Genomic DNA, 18,515 nt, shown 5'->3' on the forward strand with positions numbered 1-18,515 from the left:
CTATAGAAATAAAATTTTGACAAAATTTTCGACAGAGATAAAATTTTGACAAAATTTTCTATAGAAATAAAATTTTGACAAAATTTTCTATATGATAAAATTTTGACAAAATTTTCTATACAAATAAAATTTTGACAAAATTTTCTATAGAAATAAAATTTTGACAAAATTGTCTTCTATAGAAATAAAATTTTGACAAAAATTTCTATCGAAATAAAAATTTGACAGAATTTTCTATAGAAGTAGAATTTGAAAAAAATTTAACTTTTAAATGATATTTATTTAATTTGGAAAGATGGACGAATTTCGGTCCACTTTTCGTAAAATGTTGGTACCAAATAGATAATTCATTGTAACAACGCTGCATTTAAATCTAAGTTTTGTCAAAATGTTATTTCTATAGGAAATTTTGTCTAAATTTTGTTTCTATAGAATGTTATAAAAAAATTTTCTTCCTATACAAAATTTTTGCTGAAATTGAAAATCCCTGTGTAACTTCGGTCCACAAAAAGAAAATCTTCTACAGAAATAAAATTTTGACAAAATTTTCTATAGAAATAAAATTTTGACAAAATTTTATATAGAAATAAAATTTTGACAAAATTTTATATAGAAATAAAATTTTGAGAAAATTTTCTATAGAAATAAAATTTTGACACAATTTTCTATAGAAATAAAATTTTGGTAAAGTATTTTTGGCTCGAGTGGCAACCATGGCACGAGTGGCCACCATGAATATGTTCCAATCTTTGTGTGATTGGGGATCGGCTATATATAACTGTAGACCGATATGGACCAACTTTGGCATGGTAATTAGCGGCCATATACTAACAACACGTTCCAAATTTCAACCGGATCGGATGAATTTTGCTCATCCAAGAGGCTCCGGAGGACAAATCTAGTGATTAGTTTATATGGGAGATATAAATATATATATTTATGGACCGATATGGACCAATTCTTGCATAGTTGTTCGAGACCATATACTAACACCAAGGGAGCCACCGTGATGCAATGGTTAGCATGTCCGCCTTGCATACACAAGGTCGTGGGTTCGAGTCCTGCTTCCACCGAATACCAAAAAGTTTTTCAGCGGTGGATTATCCCACCTTAGTAATGCTGGTGACACTTCTGAGGGTTTGAAAGCATCTCTAAGTGGTTTCACTGCAATGTGGAATGCCGTTCGGACTCGACTAAAAAAAGGAGGTCCCTTGTCATTGAGCTTAACGTGGAATCGGGCAGCACTCAGTGATAAGAGAGAAGTTCACCAATGTGGTATCACAATGGACTGAATAGTCTAAGTGAGCCTGATACATCGGGCTGTCACCTAACCTAACACCAAGTACCAAGTTTCCACCGCATCGGATCAATTTTGCTCCTCTAAGAGACACCGGAGGTCAAATCTGGGGATCGGTTTATATGGGGGCTATATATAATTATGGACCGATATGGACCAATTTTTGCATGGTTCTCAGAGACCATATACTTGCACCATGTATCAAATTTCAGCCAGATCGGATGAAATATGCTACCCTTAGAGGCTACGTAAGCCAAATCTGGGGTGCATTTATATGGGGGCTATACGTAAAAGTGAACCGGTATGGCCCATTTGCAATACCATCCGACCTACATCAATAACAACTACTTTTGCCAAGTTTCAAGTCGATAGCTTGTTTCGTTCGGAAGTTAGCGTGATTTCAACAGACGGACGGACATGCTCAGATCGACTCAGAATTTCACCACGACCCAGAATATATATACTTTATGGGGTCTTACAACAATATTTCGATATGTTGCAAACGGAATGTCAAAGTTAATATACAAATTATAGTACATAAGACTCACAATGTGGGAAATGGTGTAAAAGTGGATACACTTACTATTCTTCACACATAATGAATCATTCAGAATGGTAACATATGACTAAAATATTGCCAACATTTGAGTGAAGAGAAAATCTATTCATTCCTTAATAAGAAATTCGTCTCCAAAAAAATGAGTTAATTGCTACTTATAGTAGCAGTAACCTTTGAATGGTAACCAAAACATACACATGCACTCAATGAAGTTTCTTGTGGTTGCTCTTTCTCTCTTAAAAAGAATTATTTCTCTTAAAATCGTCCCCATTGTCTCAATTCGTTAAGTTTACTATTGTAGTTTTCATTTGTTGAAGTTTCAAATACAAAACCTGACCTTGAGTTTTCGTTTTATACTCTATACAATGGTGAAGACAAAGAGAGTTGTGAGAATAAATTATTCTTATAGGGTTTTTTTGTTTTGTTTTTCTTTTTCTATTTCTTTCTTTTGTTAAACCTTCTTATATGATATGAGCAATTTAACGAAATAGTCAATTTTCCATTTTACCTATAAAATCAAATGATGTTATCGTTCATTGTCTCTTCTTCTTTTTTAAGGCGAAGGAGAGTGAGAGAGGATTGATGCCTTCTGTCATGGTTACTTTTCCGTCATGAGACACAAGTACTTTTGTTTGTCGTTGTTATTAAAAAAAAAAAACAAAGCTTATTTAAATGACTAATTATGTGCAAAAAAAAAACCTCAAAAAATGGGTTTCACCATTCACTCTATGCGTATGTCCAAATGGAAGTAGGTCTACTGAAATGTGTATTAATATGGCAAAAGGTTACGGTGGCGCTAACATGCGAAATTGAAATTTAGGTCATGCTTTCGTACGCTGGATATGTTTATTGGGATGGTATGAGAGAAAAAACACTAAAACGAAATATACTCGGCCTTAGACTATACAACGCGAAATTTAAATAAATAACGCCATCTATTAGGAAACACATTGATTTCTTGTTAAGAAAAAGATGTTCTCTATATAATATATATTTTCTATATAAAAATTCGTATTATTTTACCAATACTTTGTCACTTAAAATATTAAAAAAAAAAATTAAAATGTAAAAAATATATATTTATTTGTTAGAAATCTAATGGGGATTTATGTGAGGTATTTTACTTTAAGTTAGGGACTTTAGGGGAAAATGGGATGGGATACTCATTGAATGAGAAACGTCCCAATTTAGAGACAAAAATCAAAAAAGAATGGGAACACTCAATATATGACTCAAATAAATCAGTTTTCTCTGTCAGATCTTTACCGAAATCTATGTTTGAAAAAAAAAATAATTGACAATACTTATACCCTCTACCATAGGATGGAAGGCGGGTATATTAACTTTGTCAATCCGTTTCTGAAACTTAGAAATATTGGTTTCAAACCAAATAAAGTATATACACGCTGGGTTGTGGTGAAATTCTGAGTCGATCTAGCGATGTTCGTTTGACCGTCTGTTTAAATCACACCAGAAACTTTCAAACGAAACCAGCTATCCACTTGATATTCGGTAGAACTGGTTGCTATTAATGTGGATGGTAAGGTATTGCCATTGGTCATGTCGGATCATATCGTTTAGGTATAGCCCCCATATAAACCGACTCCCAGATTTGTCTTATGCAGCCTCTAAGAGGAGCACATTTCGTGGGAGCCAGTTTGAAATTTGGTAGTATATGCCCTCTAACAAGTACACAATCGATCCATAATTACATATATATTTGGCTTGCGGACACATTTGCCACTCGAGCCAAAAATAATCGACCAAATTTGGAGAAAAATCTACCAAAAAACTACCAAACAAAAAAAGTTCTATAGAAAGTTTTATTTTTAGAAAATGTTGTCAAAATTTTATTTCTATAGAAAAGTCTGTCAAAAGTTTATTTCTATAGAAAATTTTGACAACATTTTATTTCCATTGAAAATTTTGACAAAATTTTATTTCTACAGAAAATTTTGTCAAAATTTTATTTCCATTGGAAATTTTCTCAAAATTTTATTCTATGGAAAAATTGTCGAAAGTTTATTTCTACAGAAAATTTTAACAAAATTTTTTTTCTAGAGAAAGTTTTTTCAAAAATTTATTTTCATTGGAAATTTTGTCAAAATTTTATTTTTTTTAGCAAATCTTGAAAAAATTTTATTTCTATAGAACATTTTGACTAAATTTTATTTTCATAAAAAATTTTGTGAAAATTTTATTTCTATAAAAAATTTTGTCAAAATTTTATTTCTATAAAAATTTTGCCAAAATTGTATTTCTATAAAAAAAATTGTTCTACAGAAAATTTTAACAAAATTTTATTTCTAGATAAAGTTTTTTCAAAAATTTATTTCCATTGGAAATTTTGTCAAAATTTTATTTTTTTTAGCAAATCTTGAAAAAATCTTATTTCTATAGAACATTTTGACAAAATTTTATTTCCATAGAAAATTTTGTGAAAATTTTATTTATATAAAAAATTTTGTCAAAATTTTATTTCTATAAAAATTTTTGTCAAAATTTTATTTCTATAAAAAAAATTTTAAAAATATATAGAAAATTTTTACAAAAAGTTAGAGAAAATTGTACCAAAAAACAAACTTCTATAGAAAATTTTGACCAAATTTTATTTCTATAGAATTTTTTTTGTAAATTTTATTTCTATAGAAAATTTTCTCAAAATTTTATTACTATAGAAAATTTTCTAAAAATTTTATTCCTATAGAAAATTTTGACAAAATGTTATTTCTATAGAAAATTTTGAGAGAATTTTATTTCTATAGAAAATTTTGACAGAATTTTATTCCTATAGAAAATTTTGTTAAATTTCTATTCTATGGAAAATTTTGTAAAAATTTTATTTCAATAGAAAATAGGTTTTTTTATTTCTATAGAAAATTTTGTCGAAATTTTATTTCTATAGGAAATTTTGGGAGAGGAATATTTTGCAAAATCTACCAAAATATAAAGAATTCTAAAAATTGTACTAAAAAACTACCAAGCAAAAACAAAAAAACTTCTATAGAAAATGTTTTCAAAACTTTATTTGTATAGAAAATGTTGTAAAAATTTTCTTTCTATATTTTATTTCTATAGGAAATTTTGACAAAATTTTATTTCTATAGAAAATTTTGACAAAATTTTATTTCTATAGAAAATTTTGTCAAAATTTTATTTCTATAGAAAATGTTGTCAACATTTTATTCTATGGAAAATTTTGCCAAAAGTTTATTTCTATAGAAAATGTTGACAAAATTTTACTTCTACAGAAAATTTTAACAAAATTTTATGTCTAGAGAATTTTTTTTTTTAATTTATTACCATTGGAAATTTTGTCAAAATTTTATTTTTTTTAGCAAATCTTGACAAAATTTTATTTCTATAGAACATTTTGACAAAATTTTTTTTCAATAAAATGTATTACCATTGGAAATTTTGTCAAAATTTTATTTTTTTTAGCAAATCTTGACAAAATTTTATTTCTATAGAACATTTTGACAAAATTTTTTTTCAATAAAAAATTTTGTCAAAATGTTCTATAGAAATAAAATGTTGTCAAGATTTGCTAAAAAAAATAAAATTTTGACAAAATTTCCAATGGTAATACATTTTTAAAAAAATTTCTATAAAAAAATTGTAAAAATATGTAGAAAATTTAATTCCTATAGAAAATTTTGACAAAATTTTATTTCTATAGATTTTTTTTGTAAATTTTATTTCTATAGAAAACTTTCTCAACATTTTATTCCTATAGAAAATTTTCTCAAAATTTTATTCCTAAGAAAATTTTGACAAAATTTTATTTCTGTAGAAAAGTATGACCAAATGTTATTTCTATAGAAAATTTTGACAGAATTTTATTTCTAAAGAAAATGCTGACAGAGTTTTATTCCTATAGAAAATTTTGTTAAAATTTTATTCTATGGAAAATTTTTGTAAAAATTTTATTTCAATAGAAAATAAATTTTTTTATTTCTATAGAAAATTTTGTCGAAATTTTATTTCTATAGAAAATTTTGGGAGAGGAATATTTTGCAAAATCTACCAAAACATATAGATTTCTAAAAATTTTACCAAAAAACTATCAAGCAAAAACAAAAAAACTTCTATAGAAAATGTTTTCAAAACTTTATTTGTATAGAAAATTTTGTCAAAATTTTCTTTCTATATTTTATTTCTATAGAAAATTTTGACAAAATTTTATTTCCATAGAAAATTTTAACAACATTTTATTTCTATAGAAAATTTTGACAACATTTTATTTCTATAGAAAATGTTGTCAAAATTTTATTCTATGGAAAATTTTGTCAAAAGTTTATTTCTGTAGAAAATTTTGACAAAATTTTATTTCTATAGACAATTGTGTCAAAATTTTATTCTATGGAAAATTTTGTCAAAAGTTTATTTCTATAGAAAATTTTGACAAAATTTTACTTCTACAGAAAATTTTAAAATTTAAATTTAATTAATTTAAAAAAAAAAATTAAAATTTTATTTCTAGAGAAAATTTTTTCAAAAATTTATTTCCATTGGAAATTTTGTCCAAATTTTATTTTTTTTATCAGATTTTATTTCTATAGAACATTTTGACAAAATTTTATTTCCATAGAAAATTTTGTGAATATATTATTTCTATAAAAATTTTGTCAAAATTTTTTTTCTAGGTTAGGTTAAAGTGGCAGCCCGATTAAATTTCAGGCTCACTTAGACTATTCAGTCCATTATGATGCCACATTTAACTAAAAGTACCTATTACATATGGGCACTTCTAGTCTTAACCACTGAACCTTCTCTATTATTTACTTTTGTGGAACCAACCAGATTGCTCCAAAAACATTAACAAACTGCTTAAGTTAACGTTTTCCAGGTCCGCCAGTAATCTAAAGCTAAATGCTCCTAAAATTCGCTTACGCCTTACACAAAAAGCAGGACACTCACACAAGAGGTGTTTAATTGATTCCTTTTCCTCCACATCATGACAGCTTATACAATAGTCATTATACTTCGCACCTATAGTTATTGCAAATTCGCCTATCAGGCAGCGACCCGTTATAGCAGATATCAGGAGTGCTATCTGACGCCTTGAGAACACAAGCGCATATCTAGTGTGCGGTTTAAGTTTAAATGGGACCATATTTGCTTGGTGTCGCTACAACCCTTGCAATTTTCCCATCGAATATTGGCCATCATAACAGCCTTCTCACGCAGTAAGAGCTTGCAGGTGGCCAGAGGCATATCAACAGATTCTAGTTCCCCTGGAATATGTAAGGTAGTTCCTAGCTTCGCAGTTCCCCGGTATGTTCCTATGGCCAGGCACCCATATTAGGTGAATATTGTACTGCTCAGCCATCTCGTTGAGAGATTTGCGGCAGTCTATGGCCGTTTTCGAGGTAAGGAACACAGAGTCCAAGGATTTTATTGCAGGTTGACTGTCTGAGTATATATTAATGCCAATATTTGTTGGAACATTACTTCTCAGCCAATTCACCACCTCTCTTATTGCCAATTAGAGGTGTGCACGTGACACGAAATTGTCGTGACTCAGGAAAATTTTCGTGACTCACGCGTGAGTCGTGAGTCACGCTCATGGCAACGGCGTGAGTGTGCGTGAGCGTGATTAACATACCAAAATGTCGTGCGTGAGCGTGAGTCACGAAAATATTATTTTCGTGAGTGTGCGTGAGTAAAGATTTACGCTCACGAAAATAATCCCGCTCACCGACATAAAACGCTTAAGACTTAAATTCATTTACAATTTTAGTGACACCTGGGATGTTAAGAGTGTAATAACGCTCTCGATTTTAATAATGCTCATGTTTTCAGACACGTCGCTAAGGTAAATTACTCAAAAAATTGTTCGTGAGTCACGACATTTTTCGTGAGTCACGATATTTTTCGTGAGTCACGGTATTTTCGTGAGTCACGACATTTTCGTGCGTGAGTGTGCGTTAGTACACATTTTCTTTTCGTGAGTGTGCGTGAGCGTGAGTCCTACCAAACAATATCGTGCGTGAGTGTGTGTGAGTAAGATTTTTCCATCGTGAGTGTGCGTGAGCGTGAGTAAAATACTACTCACGTGCACACCTCTATTGCCAATATTTCAGCCTGAAAAACACTACAGTGATTAGGTAATCTTTTCGCTATTTGAATTTCCAGATCTTTAGATTATACTCCGAACCCCACTTGTCCATTCAATTTGGAGCCATCAGTATAGAAATCTATATATCTTTTATTCCCCGGGGTCTGCGTACACCACGCCTCACTGTTGGGAATTAGAGTTTCAATTTTATTTCTATAAAAAAATTGTAAAAATATATAGAAAATTTTTACAAAAAGTTGGAGAAAATTGTACCAAAAAACTACCAAACAAAAAACAAACTTCTATAGAAAATTTTATTCCTATAGAATATGTTGACAAAATTTTATTTATACAGATTTTTTTTGTAAATTTTATTTCTATAGAAAATTTTCTCAAAATTTTATTCCTATAGAAAATTTTGACAAAATTTTATTTCTATAGAAAAAATTTTGTCAAAATTTTATTCTATTGAAAATTTTGTAAAAATTTTATTTCAATAGAAAATAGATTTTTTTATTTCTATAGAAAATTTTGTCGAAATTTTATTTCTATAGGAAATTTGTGGAGAGGAATATTTTGCAAAATCTACCAAAACATAAAGAATTCTAAAAATTGTACCAAAAAACTACCAAACAAAACGAAAAAAAAATTTCTATAGAAAATGTTTTCAAAACTTTATTTGTATAGAAAATTTTGTCAAAATTTTCTTTCTATATTTTATTTCTATAGGAAATTTTTGGAGAGAAATATTTTGGAAAATCTTCCAAAACATAAAGAATTCTAAAAATTGTACCAAAAAACTACCAAACAAAAAAAAAACTTTTATAGAAAATATTTTCAAAATTTTCTTTCTATAGAAAATTTTGACGCAATTTTATTTGTATGGAAAATTTTGACAAAATTTTATTTCAATTTTTTTCATTTTCCATTTTTGCTATAATTTTACCAACTGTTGCAACTGTGCTTACGGAGTGTTAGTCTATGTACTTCCCATGCAAAAATTGGTCCATATCAGTTCATAAATATATATAGCCCCCATATAAACTGATTAAATTTCGGGATTTTCCTCGTGGTACATATTTCATCCGATGCGGTTGAATACATAGTTTTAGTTCAATCGCCAGATTTAATTTCGAAGTTTACTGAAGGTGCAAACTGCATCCGATACGGTTGAAATTTGGTACGTTATGTCAATATTTCCATATGATGAACGGAATTGGCTTATTCAGATACTTTATATGCCTTTTGTTTGTCAAACACATATTACATATGGGCTAACTAGCAACTTAGAAGACAATGTTAAAAAATTTGAAGATACCTTGATATGAGCTTTTATTAGCACAAACCAAGTAATTTGATTGTGGATGACAGTCTTTACCATTTTTACAATGTTTCTTTTCTCGAACTTCTGCACTCTGAGGGAGTTTTTAAAATTTCTTTCATTTACTACATTTACGACGAGTAAAATAAAGGAATAGAATTAATAATAATATATAAAAATAGTTTTTTTTTGTACCACCCTAATATATATATGTGTATGTGGGATTGACGGAAAATATCACGAAACGAAAACTTAATGCAAATAATTACAATTTATGTAATTGACAATGTCATGTTCTGGACTAGCCTTGGGGGAATGTGTCGTCTGTTGACGTTAAGTGAAATTTTCATGGTGGAGACTTGTGTATCTAAGAGGTAGCAGGTCAAAGTCTTTAGGTCAGAATAGGTTGAAAGTGAAAAGAGAACTGTAATTTAATGGCACGATATAATTACATATTTTCATCTGATATGATTCAAAAGAAGAATTTTAACATTTACGATAAGTTAATTGTATGCAAATGCTACAAATTACCTGAAATACTTTAGGTGGAATGTGTTACAGAAAATAAAATAGGTCGCAGGGAACAGGAAAGAAGCTCTAAGTACTTGAATAGACATTTGTCCCAAAAAAATAAATAAAGAAATTGTTAAATTATAAGAAGATTTAATGGAAACAGACAATTTGTGTAGGGCACATCATTATGTGGTGGAAATAAAATATCAAGATTATTATTTTGTTCTTTAAACGTATGGATTGGGCGATTTTTTAATCTTCCCCTTAATTATTCAAAATTAAAAAAAAAACACAATAAATTTCAAAGGTCATATTCTTTGAACCTTTCTTTTCTTTGATTGGTACCTATGGTAGCAAAACAGCCATATACATACAACTGATATCACGCGGATCTTTACCATGGTAATCCAACGAACCAAAAATAATCTACCACAATTTGGAGAAAATTTTATCAAACAAAAAAATCTTATTTTGCGATATTTTTTCTATAGAGAATTTTGTCAAAATTTTATTTTTATAGAAAATTTTGTCAAAATTTTATTTCTTTAATAAAATTTGCCAAATTTTATTTCTTCAGAAAATTTTGCCAAATTTTATTTCTATATAAAACTTTGTCAAAATTTTATTTCTATAGAAAATTTTGTAAAAATTTTATTTCTATAGAAAATTTTATAAAAATTTTATTTCTATAGAAAATTTTCGTAAAATTGTATTTCAATAGAAAATTTTGTCAAAATTTTATTTCTATAGAAAATTTTGTCAAAATTTTATTTCTATAGAAAATTTTGTCAAAATTTTATTTCTATAGAAAATTTTGTCAAAATTTTATTTCTATAGAAAATTTTGTCAAAATTTTATTTCTATAGAAAATTTTGTCAAAATTTTATTTCTATAGAAAATTTTGTCAAAATTTTATTTCTATAGAAAATTTTGTCAAAATTTTATTTCTATAGAAAATTTGGTCAAAATTGTATTCCTTTAGAAAATTTTGCCAAATTTTATTCTTTATAAAAAACATTGTCAAAATTTTATTTCTATAGAAAATTTTATTTCTATAGAAAATTTTGTCCAAATTTTATTTCTATAGAAAATTTTGTCCAAATTTTATTTCTATAGAAAATTTTGTCCAAATTTTATTTTTATATATAATTTTGTCAAAATTTTATTTTTATAGAAAATTTTGTCAAAATTTTATTTCTATAGAAAATTTTGCCAAATTTTACTTCTATGTAAAACTTTGTCAAAATTTTATTTCTATAGAAAATTTTTTTCAAAATTTTATTTCTTTAGAAAATTTTGTCAAAATTTTATTCCTTTAGAAAATTTTGTCAAAATTTTATTTCTATAGAAAAGTTTTTTTAAAATTTTATTTCTATAAAATTTTATTTATATTTTCACAAATTTTTATTTCTATTGAAAATATTGTCAAAACTGTATTTCTTTAGATTTTTTTTATTTTATTTCTAAAGAAAATTTTGTAAAAATCTTATTTCTATAGATTTTTTTTCAAAATTTTATTTCTATAGAAAATTTTGCTAAAAGTTTTATTTCTATAGAACATTTTGTCAAAATTTTATTTCTATAGAAAATTTTGTCAACATTTTATTTCTATAGAAAATTTTGTCTAAATTTTATTTCTATAGAAAATTTTGTCAACATTTTATTTCTATAGAAAATTTTGTCAAAATTTTATTTCTATAGAAAATTTTGTCAAAATTTTATTTCTATAGAAAATTTTGTCAAAATTTTATTTCTATAGAAAAATTTCACCAAATTTTTTTTCTATAGAAAATTTTCTCAAAGTTTTATTTTTATAGAAAATTTTCTCAAAGTTTTATTTATATAGAATATTGTCTTAAAATTATATTTGTATAGGAAATCTTCTCAAAATTGTATGTCTGTAGAAAATGTTCGCAAAATTTTATTTTTATAGAAAATATTGTCAAATTTTTACCTCTATAGAACATTTCTATAGAAAATTTTCTTAAAATTGTATTTTTTTAGAAAATTTTCTCAAAATTTTATTTCTATAGAAATGTTTGTCTAATTTTTATTTCTATAGAAAAATTTCTTAAAATTTTATTTCTATAGAAAATTTTGTCAAAATTTTTTTTCTATAGAAAATTTTCTTAAAATTTTATTTCTATAGAAAATTTTCTTAAAATTATATTTGTATAGGAAATCTTCTCAAAATTGTATGTCTATAGAAAATGTTCTCAAAATTTTATTTTTATAGAAAATATTGTCAAATTTTTACTTCTATAGAAAATTTCTATGGAAAATTTTCTTAAAATTGTATTTCTTTAGAAAATTTTCTCAAAATTTTATTTCTATAGAAAATTTTCTCAAAATTTTATTTCTATAGAAAATTTTCTTAAAATTTTATTTCTATAGAAAATTTTCTTAAAATTATATTTGTATAGGAAATCTTCTAAAAATTGTATGTCTATAGAAAATTTTCTCAAAATTTTATTTTTATAGAAATTTTTCTCAAAATTTTATTTTTATAGAAAATATTGTCAAATTTTTATTTCTATAGAAAATTTCTATAGAAAATTTTCTTAAAATTGTATTGTTTTAGAAAATTGTTGTTGTTTTTTTATTTCAGCTTAAAACCATACATTGACTAAACTACAAGAGTAGCTTAACCAACAGAGGAAAAGAATGTTTGTCAAATTTATTTGGGCAAAGCCCTATAGACTGCAAGATGGTTGGATGGACGCACGTTTCGGAATTACCACATTCCTCATCAGCATCCTCTACTTGCAGCAAAGCATCCTCTACTTGCAGTTTTAGAAAATTTTCTCAAAATTTTATTTCTATAGAAAAGTTTGTCAAATTTTTATTTCCATTGAAAATATTGTCAAAACTTTAGTTCTATAGATTTCTTAATTTTATTTTTAAAGAAAATTTTGTAAAAATTTTATTTCTATAGAAAATTTTCTCAAAATTTTATTTCTATAGGAAATTTTCTCAAAGTTTTATTTCTTTAGAAAATTTGGCAAAATTTTATTTCTATAGAAAATTTTCTTAAAATTGTATTTCTATAGAAAATTTTCTCAAAATTGTATTTCTATAGAAAATTTTGTCAATTTTGGTGTACCTCTTCGTTGGAGGGGAATATTTTTCAAAATCTACCAAAACGTATACAATTCTACCAACCTACCAAAAATGTATCATTTCTGTTAGAATTCTACCAACTGTGGCAACCGTGGTCTTTACACGCCATAATACTAGTCAAAGTATTTGTGAACATGAAAAATGACACCAACTACCAATGGCTTAGCAGTCTAAAAGAATTATGTAAAAACGAAAAAAAAATCCAATCTTCCGCAATTTTGAAAACAATCTACAAAAACAAAATATTTAAATTTACATATTGTGTAGCAGAAATTGGTAATGGTGCCGGTGATATTGTTGGCGTTATAGTGCAAATGAAATGTTTCCGGTGTTAAGGTCATAATCACATTTAAACACCTGCATATGCAGACAATTCTGAAACAAACACTTGGACAGACAGACATATCAGTGTAAACGAGTGGTAGACTAATAATTATCGGGAAATGGAAGGAATATATTTTTTGGGAAAACTTTGGTGATATTGGTTTGTATGTGGGTCTATATATAAGTATGGACTGATATGAAGCAATATTTCCATGGATGTCAGAGGGCATATACTATCATCACATATCAAATTTCAATCGGTGCGGATGAAATTTACTCTTCCAAAAGCCTACGGAAGACAAAACTGGGTATCGGTTTATATGGAGGCTATACCTAACAGTGGTCCAATACGGTCCATTTGCAATTCCATCCGACCTACATAAATAACAACTAAATAACATACTTATACGAAGTTTCAAGTCGATAGCTTGTTTCGTTCGGAACTTAGCGTGATTTACACAGACGGATGGACAGTCCGCACGTTTGCCATAGTTGGTAGTATTCTACCAAAAATGGTATATTTTTTACTGTTTGCTAGATTGGTAAAATTCTTGATGTTTTAGTAGATTTTGCAAAAAATTCCTCTCCAATTTAAAGGCTTTTGACAAATTTTCAATTTTCTATAAAATAAATTGACAAAATTTTCTATAGGAATAAATTTTTGACAATTTTTTTAGAAATCAAAATTTTGAGAAAATTTTCTATAGAAATAAAATTTTGAGAAAATTTTCTATAGAAATAAAATTTGAGAAGATTTTCTATAGAAATAAAATTTTGAGCAAATTATCTATAGAAATAAAATTCTGTGAAATTTTGCTATAGAAATAAAATTTTCTATAAAAATAAAATTTTGAGAAATTTTTCTACAGAAATAAAAATTTGAAAAATTTTTCTTGAAAAATAAAATGTGGGCAAAATTTTTCTATGGAAATAAAATTTTGACAACATTTTCTATAGAAATAAAATTTTGATAAAATTTTCTATAGAAATAAAATTTTGACAACATTTTCTTTAGAAATAAAATTTTCATAAAAGATTCTATAGAAATACAATTTTGACAAAATTTTCTATAAAAATAAAATTTAGACAACATTTTCTATAGAAATAAAATTTTCACAAAATTTTCGATAGAAATAAAATTTTGACAAAACTTTCTATAGAAATAAAATTTTGACAAAATTTTCTATAGAAATAAAATTTTGACAAAATTTTCTATAGAAATAAAAATTTGACAAAATTTTCTATAGAAATAAAATTTTGACAAAATTTTCTATAGAAATAAAATTTTGACAAAATTTTCTATAGAAATAAAATTTTGACAAAATTTTCTATAGAAATAAAATTTGACAAAAGTTTCTATAGAAATAAAATTTTGACAAAAAATTTCTATAGAAAAAAGAAAATTGACAAGATTTTCTATAGAAATAAAATTTTAATAAAATTTTCTATAGAAATAAAAGTTTTATACAATTTTCTATAGAAATAAAATTTTGACAGAATTTTCTATAGAAATAAAATTCCTAAAGAAATAAAATGTTGACAAAATTTTCTGTGGAAATAAAATTTTGACAAAATTTTCTATAGAAATAAAATTTTGACAAAATTTTCTATAGCAATAAAATTTTGACAATATTTTCTATAGAAATAAAATTTTGACAAAATTTTATATAGAAATAAAATTTTGACAAAAATTCTATAGAAATAAAATTTTGACAAAAAATTTCTATAGAAAAAAAAATTTGACAAGATTTTCTATAGAAAAAAAATTTGACAAGATTTTCCATAGAAATAAAATTTTGAGAAAATTTTCTATAGAAATAAAAATTTGAGAAATTTTTCTATAAAAATAAAATTTTGACAAAATTTTCTATAGAAATAAAATTTTGACAACATTTTCTCTAGAAATAAAATTTTGACAAAATTATCTATAGAAATGAAATTTTGATACATTTTTCTATATAAATAAACTTTTGACAAAATTGGCCATAGAAATAAAATTTTGACAAAATTTTCGATAGAAATAAATTTTTGATAAAATTTTCTGTAGAAATAAAATGTTGACAAAAGTTTCTATAGAAATAAAATGTTGACAAAAAAATTCTAAAAAAAAATGTTGACAAGATTTGCTGTAGAAATAAAATTTTGAGAAAATTTTCTATAGAAATAAAATTTTGAGACAATCTATAAAAATAAAATTTTTACAAAATTTTCTATAGAAATAATATTTTGCCAAAAATTTCTATAGAAATAAAATTTTGACAGAATTTTCTATAGAAATACAATTTTGACAACATTTTCTATAGAAATAAAATATTGACAAAATTTTCTAAAGAAATAAAATTTTGACAAAATTTTCTATTTCTATAGAAATAAAATTTTTACAGAATTTTCTATAGAAATACAATTTTACTTAGCTGATAGCCTAAGTAGCTAATGCTAGATTTTTCTCTATTATTCTTATATTTACTATAAGTTTAATAAATAAATAAAAAAATGTTTGTTAAAATTTTCTGTAGAAATAAAATTTTGACAAAATTTTCTATAGAAATAAAATTTTGTAAAATTTTCTATAGAAATAACATTTTGACAAAACTTTCTATAGAAGTAAATTTTTGAGAAAATTGTCTATAAAAATAAACATTTGATAAAATATTGTATAGGATTGTATTGTATTGTAATATTGTATTGTATAGTAATATTGTATAATCGAAATAAACTAAATTTTCTATGGAAATAAATTTTTTACAAAATTTTCTATAGGAATAAAATTTTGCAAAATAATATTTGTTCTGTTTGGTAGTCTTTTGGTAATATTTTCTTTAACTTTTGATACATGATTTTTGGTTCGAGTGGCAACCGAGACAGCCGGACGGACCACGACCCAAAAGGTATATACTTTATAGGGTCTAAGAACAATATTTCGATGTGTTACACACTGAATGACAAGGTTAGTATACCCACCATCCTACCCTATGGTTGAGCAGGGTTTCAAATCTTCTCCAAGTGGTTTCACTGCAATGTGAAACGCCGTTCGGACTCGGCTATAAAAAGGAGGTCCCTTGTCATTGAGCTTAACATGGAATCGGACAGCACTCAGTGATAAGAGAGAAGTTCACCAATGCAGTATTACAATGGACTGAATAGTCTTAGTGGGCCTGATACATCGGGGATTATCTTCAGCGAGATATTAGCTATAAAATGTAATAATTTAAACATTTAACAATATTAACTTTATTAAAAATCAAGATTATTTTTTAACCGTTATATATATACATCCCCCTTAAAATATTGGTTATATTCATTTACTCATGCCTTTGATACTATTACAAGGGATATATTTTTTCTCTACTCCACAATAAATCAAAATATGTATATAAATATTTATATCAGTTTGATATGAGCTGACGTTTATCTAACGCCAACAATAATAAATGCAAATTTTTTAAAACGACTTTTACATTGGTAAATATTTTGCTATTTTGCATATTTTATTGTGGTCAATTCAAACTGAATGATTTGTTTAGTACAAAGCTGAACGAGAAGTTCATATTTAATTTATTTAAAAAAAATATCAAAGCGATTTTAATAGTCACACGTAATGGGTGGGTTTATTTCATTCATAGCATTTTATTTCTATAGAAAATTCTGTGAAAATTTTTGTTTTATGGAAAATTTCGCAAAATTTTTAATTCGTTAATATTGAGTACAAATTTTATTTTAGTTTTGTTGAAATTATATTTTTTTTTTATTTTTTTCAACTAGATAACATATCTAGTCAAGCCAACTGTTTTTAGAAATGTATCTATTGTTAATATTTATCATTTTTTCCACGGATATGCATTTTAATTTATTAATTTCTTTATATAAAATTTTTTCAAAATTTTGTGTTGTAAATTCAACAAAAATTCCTAATTTCTTAATTCTAAATTTTATATTTCAAGTATAAAAATGTTAACTAGTTTTTAAATTTTTTTATATAAAATTTCTTAAAACTTTTGTTTTGTAAATTCAAAAAAGTATTACAAAATTATTGTTTTTATTCATATTACTATAGAAAATTTGGTCGAAGTTTTTAAATCAAAAAAATTGTATCCATAGAAATTTTCTACAGAAATAAAATTTCGAAAATGTCGGTCGCAATTTTATTTCTGTAGAACATTTCTATGGATACAATTTTTTTGATTTAAGTCTTATTTTTATTTGCTAATAGAAAAAATTTTTTCAAAAATTTGTTTTGTGAAGTAAAAAAAAATAATAATAATAATAATAATAATAATGATAATAATAATAATAATAATAATAATAATAATAATAATAATAATAATAATAATAATAATAATAATAATAATAATAATAATAATAATAATAATAATAATAATAATAATAATAATAATAATAATAATAATAATAATAATAATAATAATAATAATAATAATAATAATAATAATAATAATAATAATAATAATAATAATAATAATAATAATAATAATAATAATAATAATAATAATAATAATAATAATAATAATAATAATAATAATAATAATAATAATAATAATAATAATAATAATAATAATAATAATAATAATAATAATAATAATAATAATAATAATAATAATAATAATAATAATAATAATAATAATAATAATAATAATAATAATAATAATAATAATAATAATAATAATAATAATAATAATAATAATAATAATAATAATAATAATAATACTAATAATAATAATAATAATAATAATAATAATAATAATAATAATAATAATAATAATAATAATAATAATAATAATAATAATAATAATAATAATAATAATAATAATAATAATAATAATAATAATAATAATAATAATAATAATAATAATAATAATAATAATAATAATAATAATAATAATAATAATAATAATAATAATAATAATAATAATAATAATAATAATAATAATAATAATAATAATAATAATAATAATAATAATAATAATAATAATAATAATAATAATAATAATAATAATAATAATAATAATAACAATAAATAAACACTACCACCCCAAATCAGCAATAGAACGTATTAATATCCCCCGGAAGCTAGGAGGTAAAGGAATACTAAACGTCCAAAACCTTCACGACAGACAAATACAGACACTAGTAAAATACTTCCACACAAAAGCCAATACTTCAACTCTCTATAGAACAATTATAAACTCAGATGATAACCTAACACCGCTAAACCTGAAAAACCGCACAGCTAATAACCCCATCCCAGTCCAAGGCTTAATACAAGCATGGAAATCTAAACCTCTGCACGGAAGATACCCAAACC

General features: G+C 24.6%; 1 protein-coding gene across 1 annotated transcript; it reads left to right on the forward strand.

Moving 5' to 3' along the window:
• Positions 1–13,005: 13,005 nt before the first annotated feature.
• Positions 13,006–17,691, forward strand: LOC142231368 (uncharacterized; the record flags this gene model as incomplete). Its single annotated transcript, XM_075301979.1, has 3 exons — positions 13,006–13,054; positions 13,139–13,201; positions 17,438–17,691. Coding segments are annotated over exons 1-3 (366 nt in total), but the record flags the coding sequence as incomplete, so codon positions are not given.
• Between the last annotated feature and the right edge of the window lie 824 nt (positions 17,692–18,515).

The sequence above is a fragment of the Haematobia irritans genome, chromosome 3 (genome assembly GCF_050003625.1).
Source record: "Haematobia irritans isolate KBUSLIRL chromosome 3, ASM5000362v1, whole genome shotgun sequence".
In the NCBI taxonomy this organism is placed as follows: Eukaryota; Metazoa; Arthropoda; class Insecta; order Diptera; family Muscidae; genus Haematobia; species Haematobia irritans.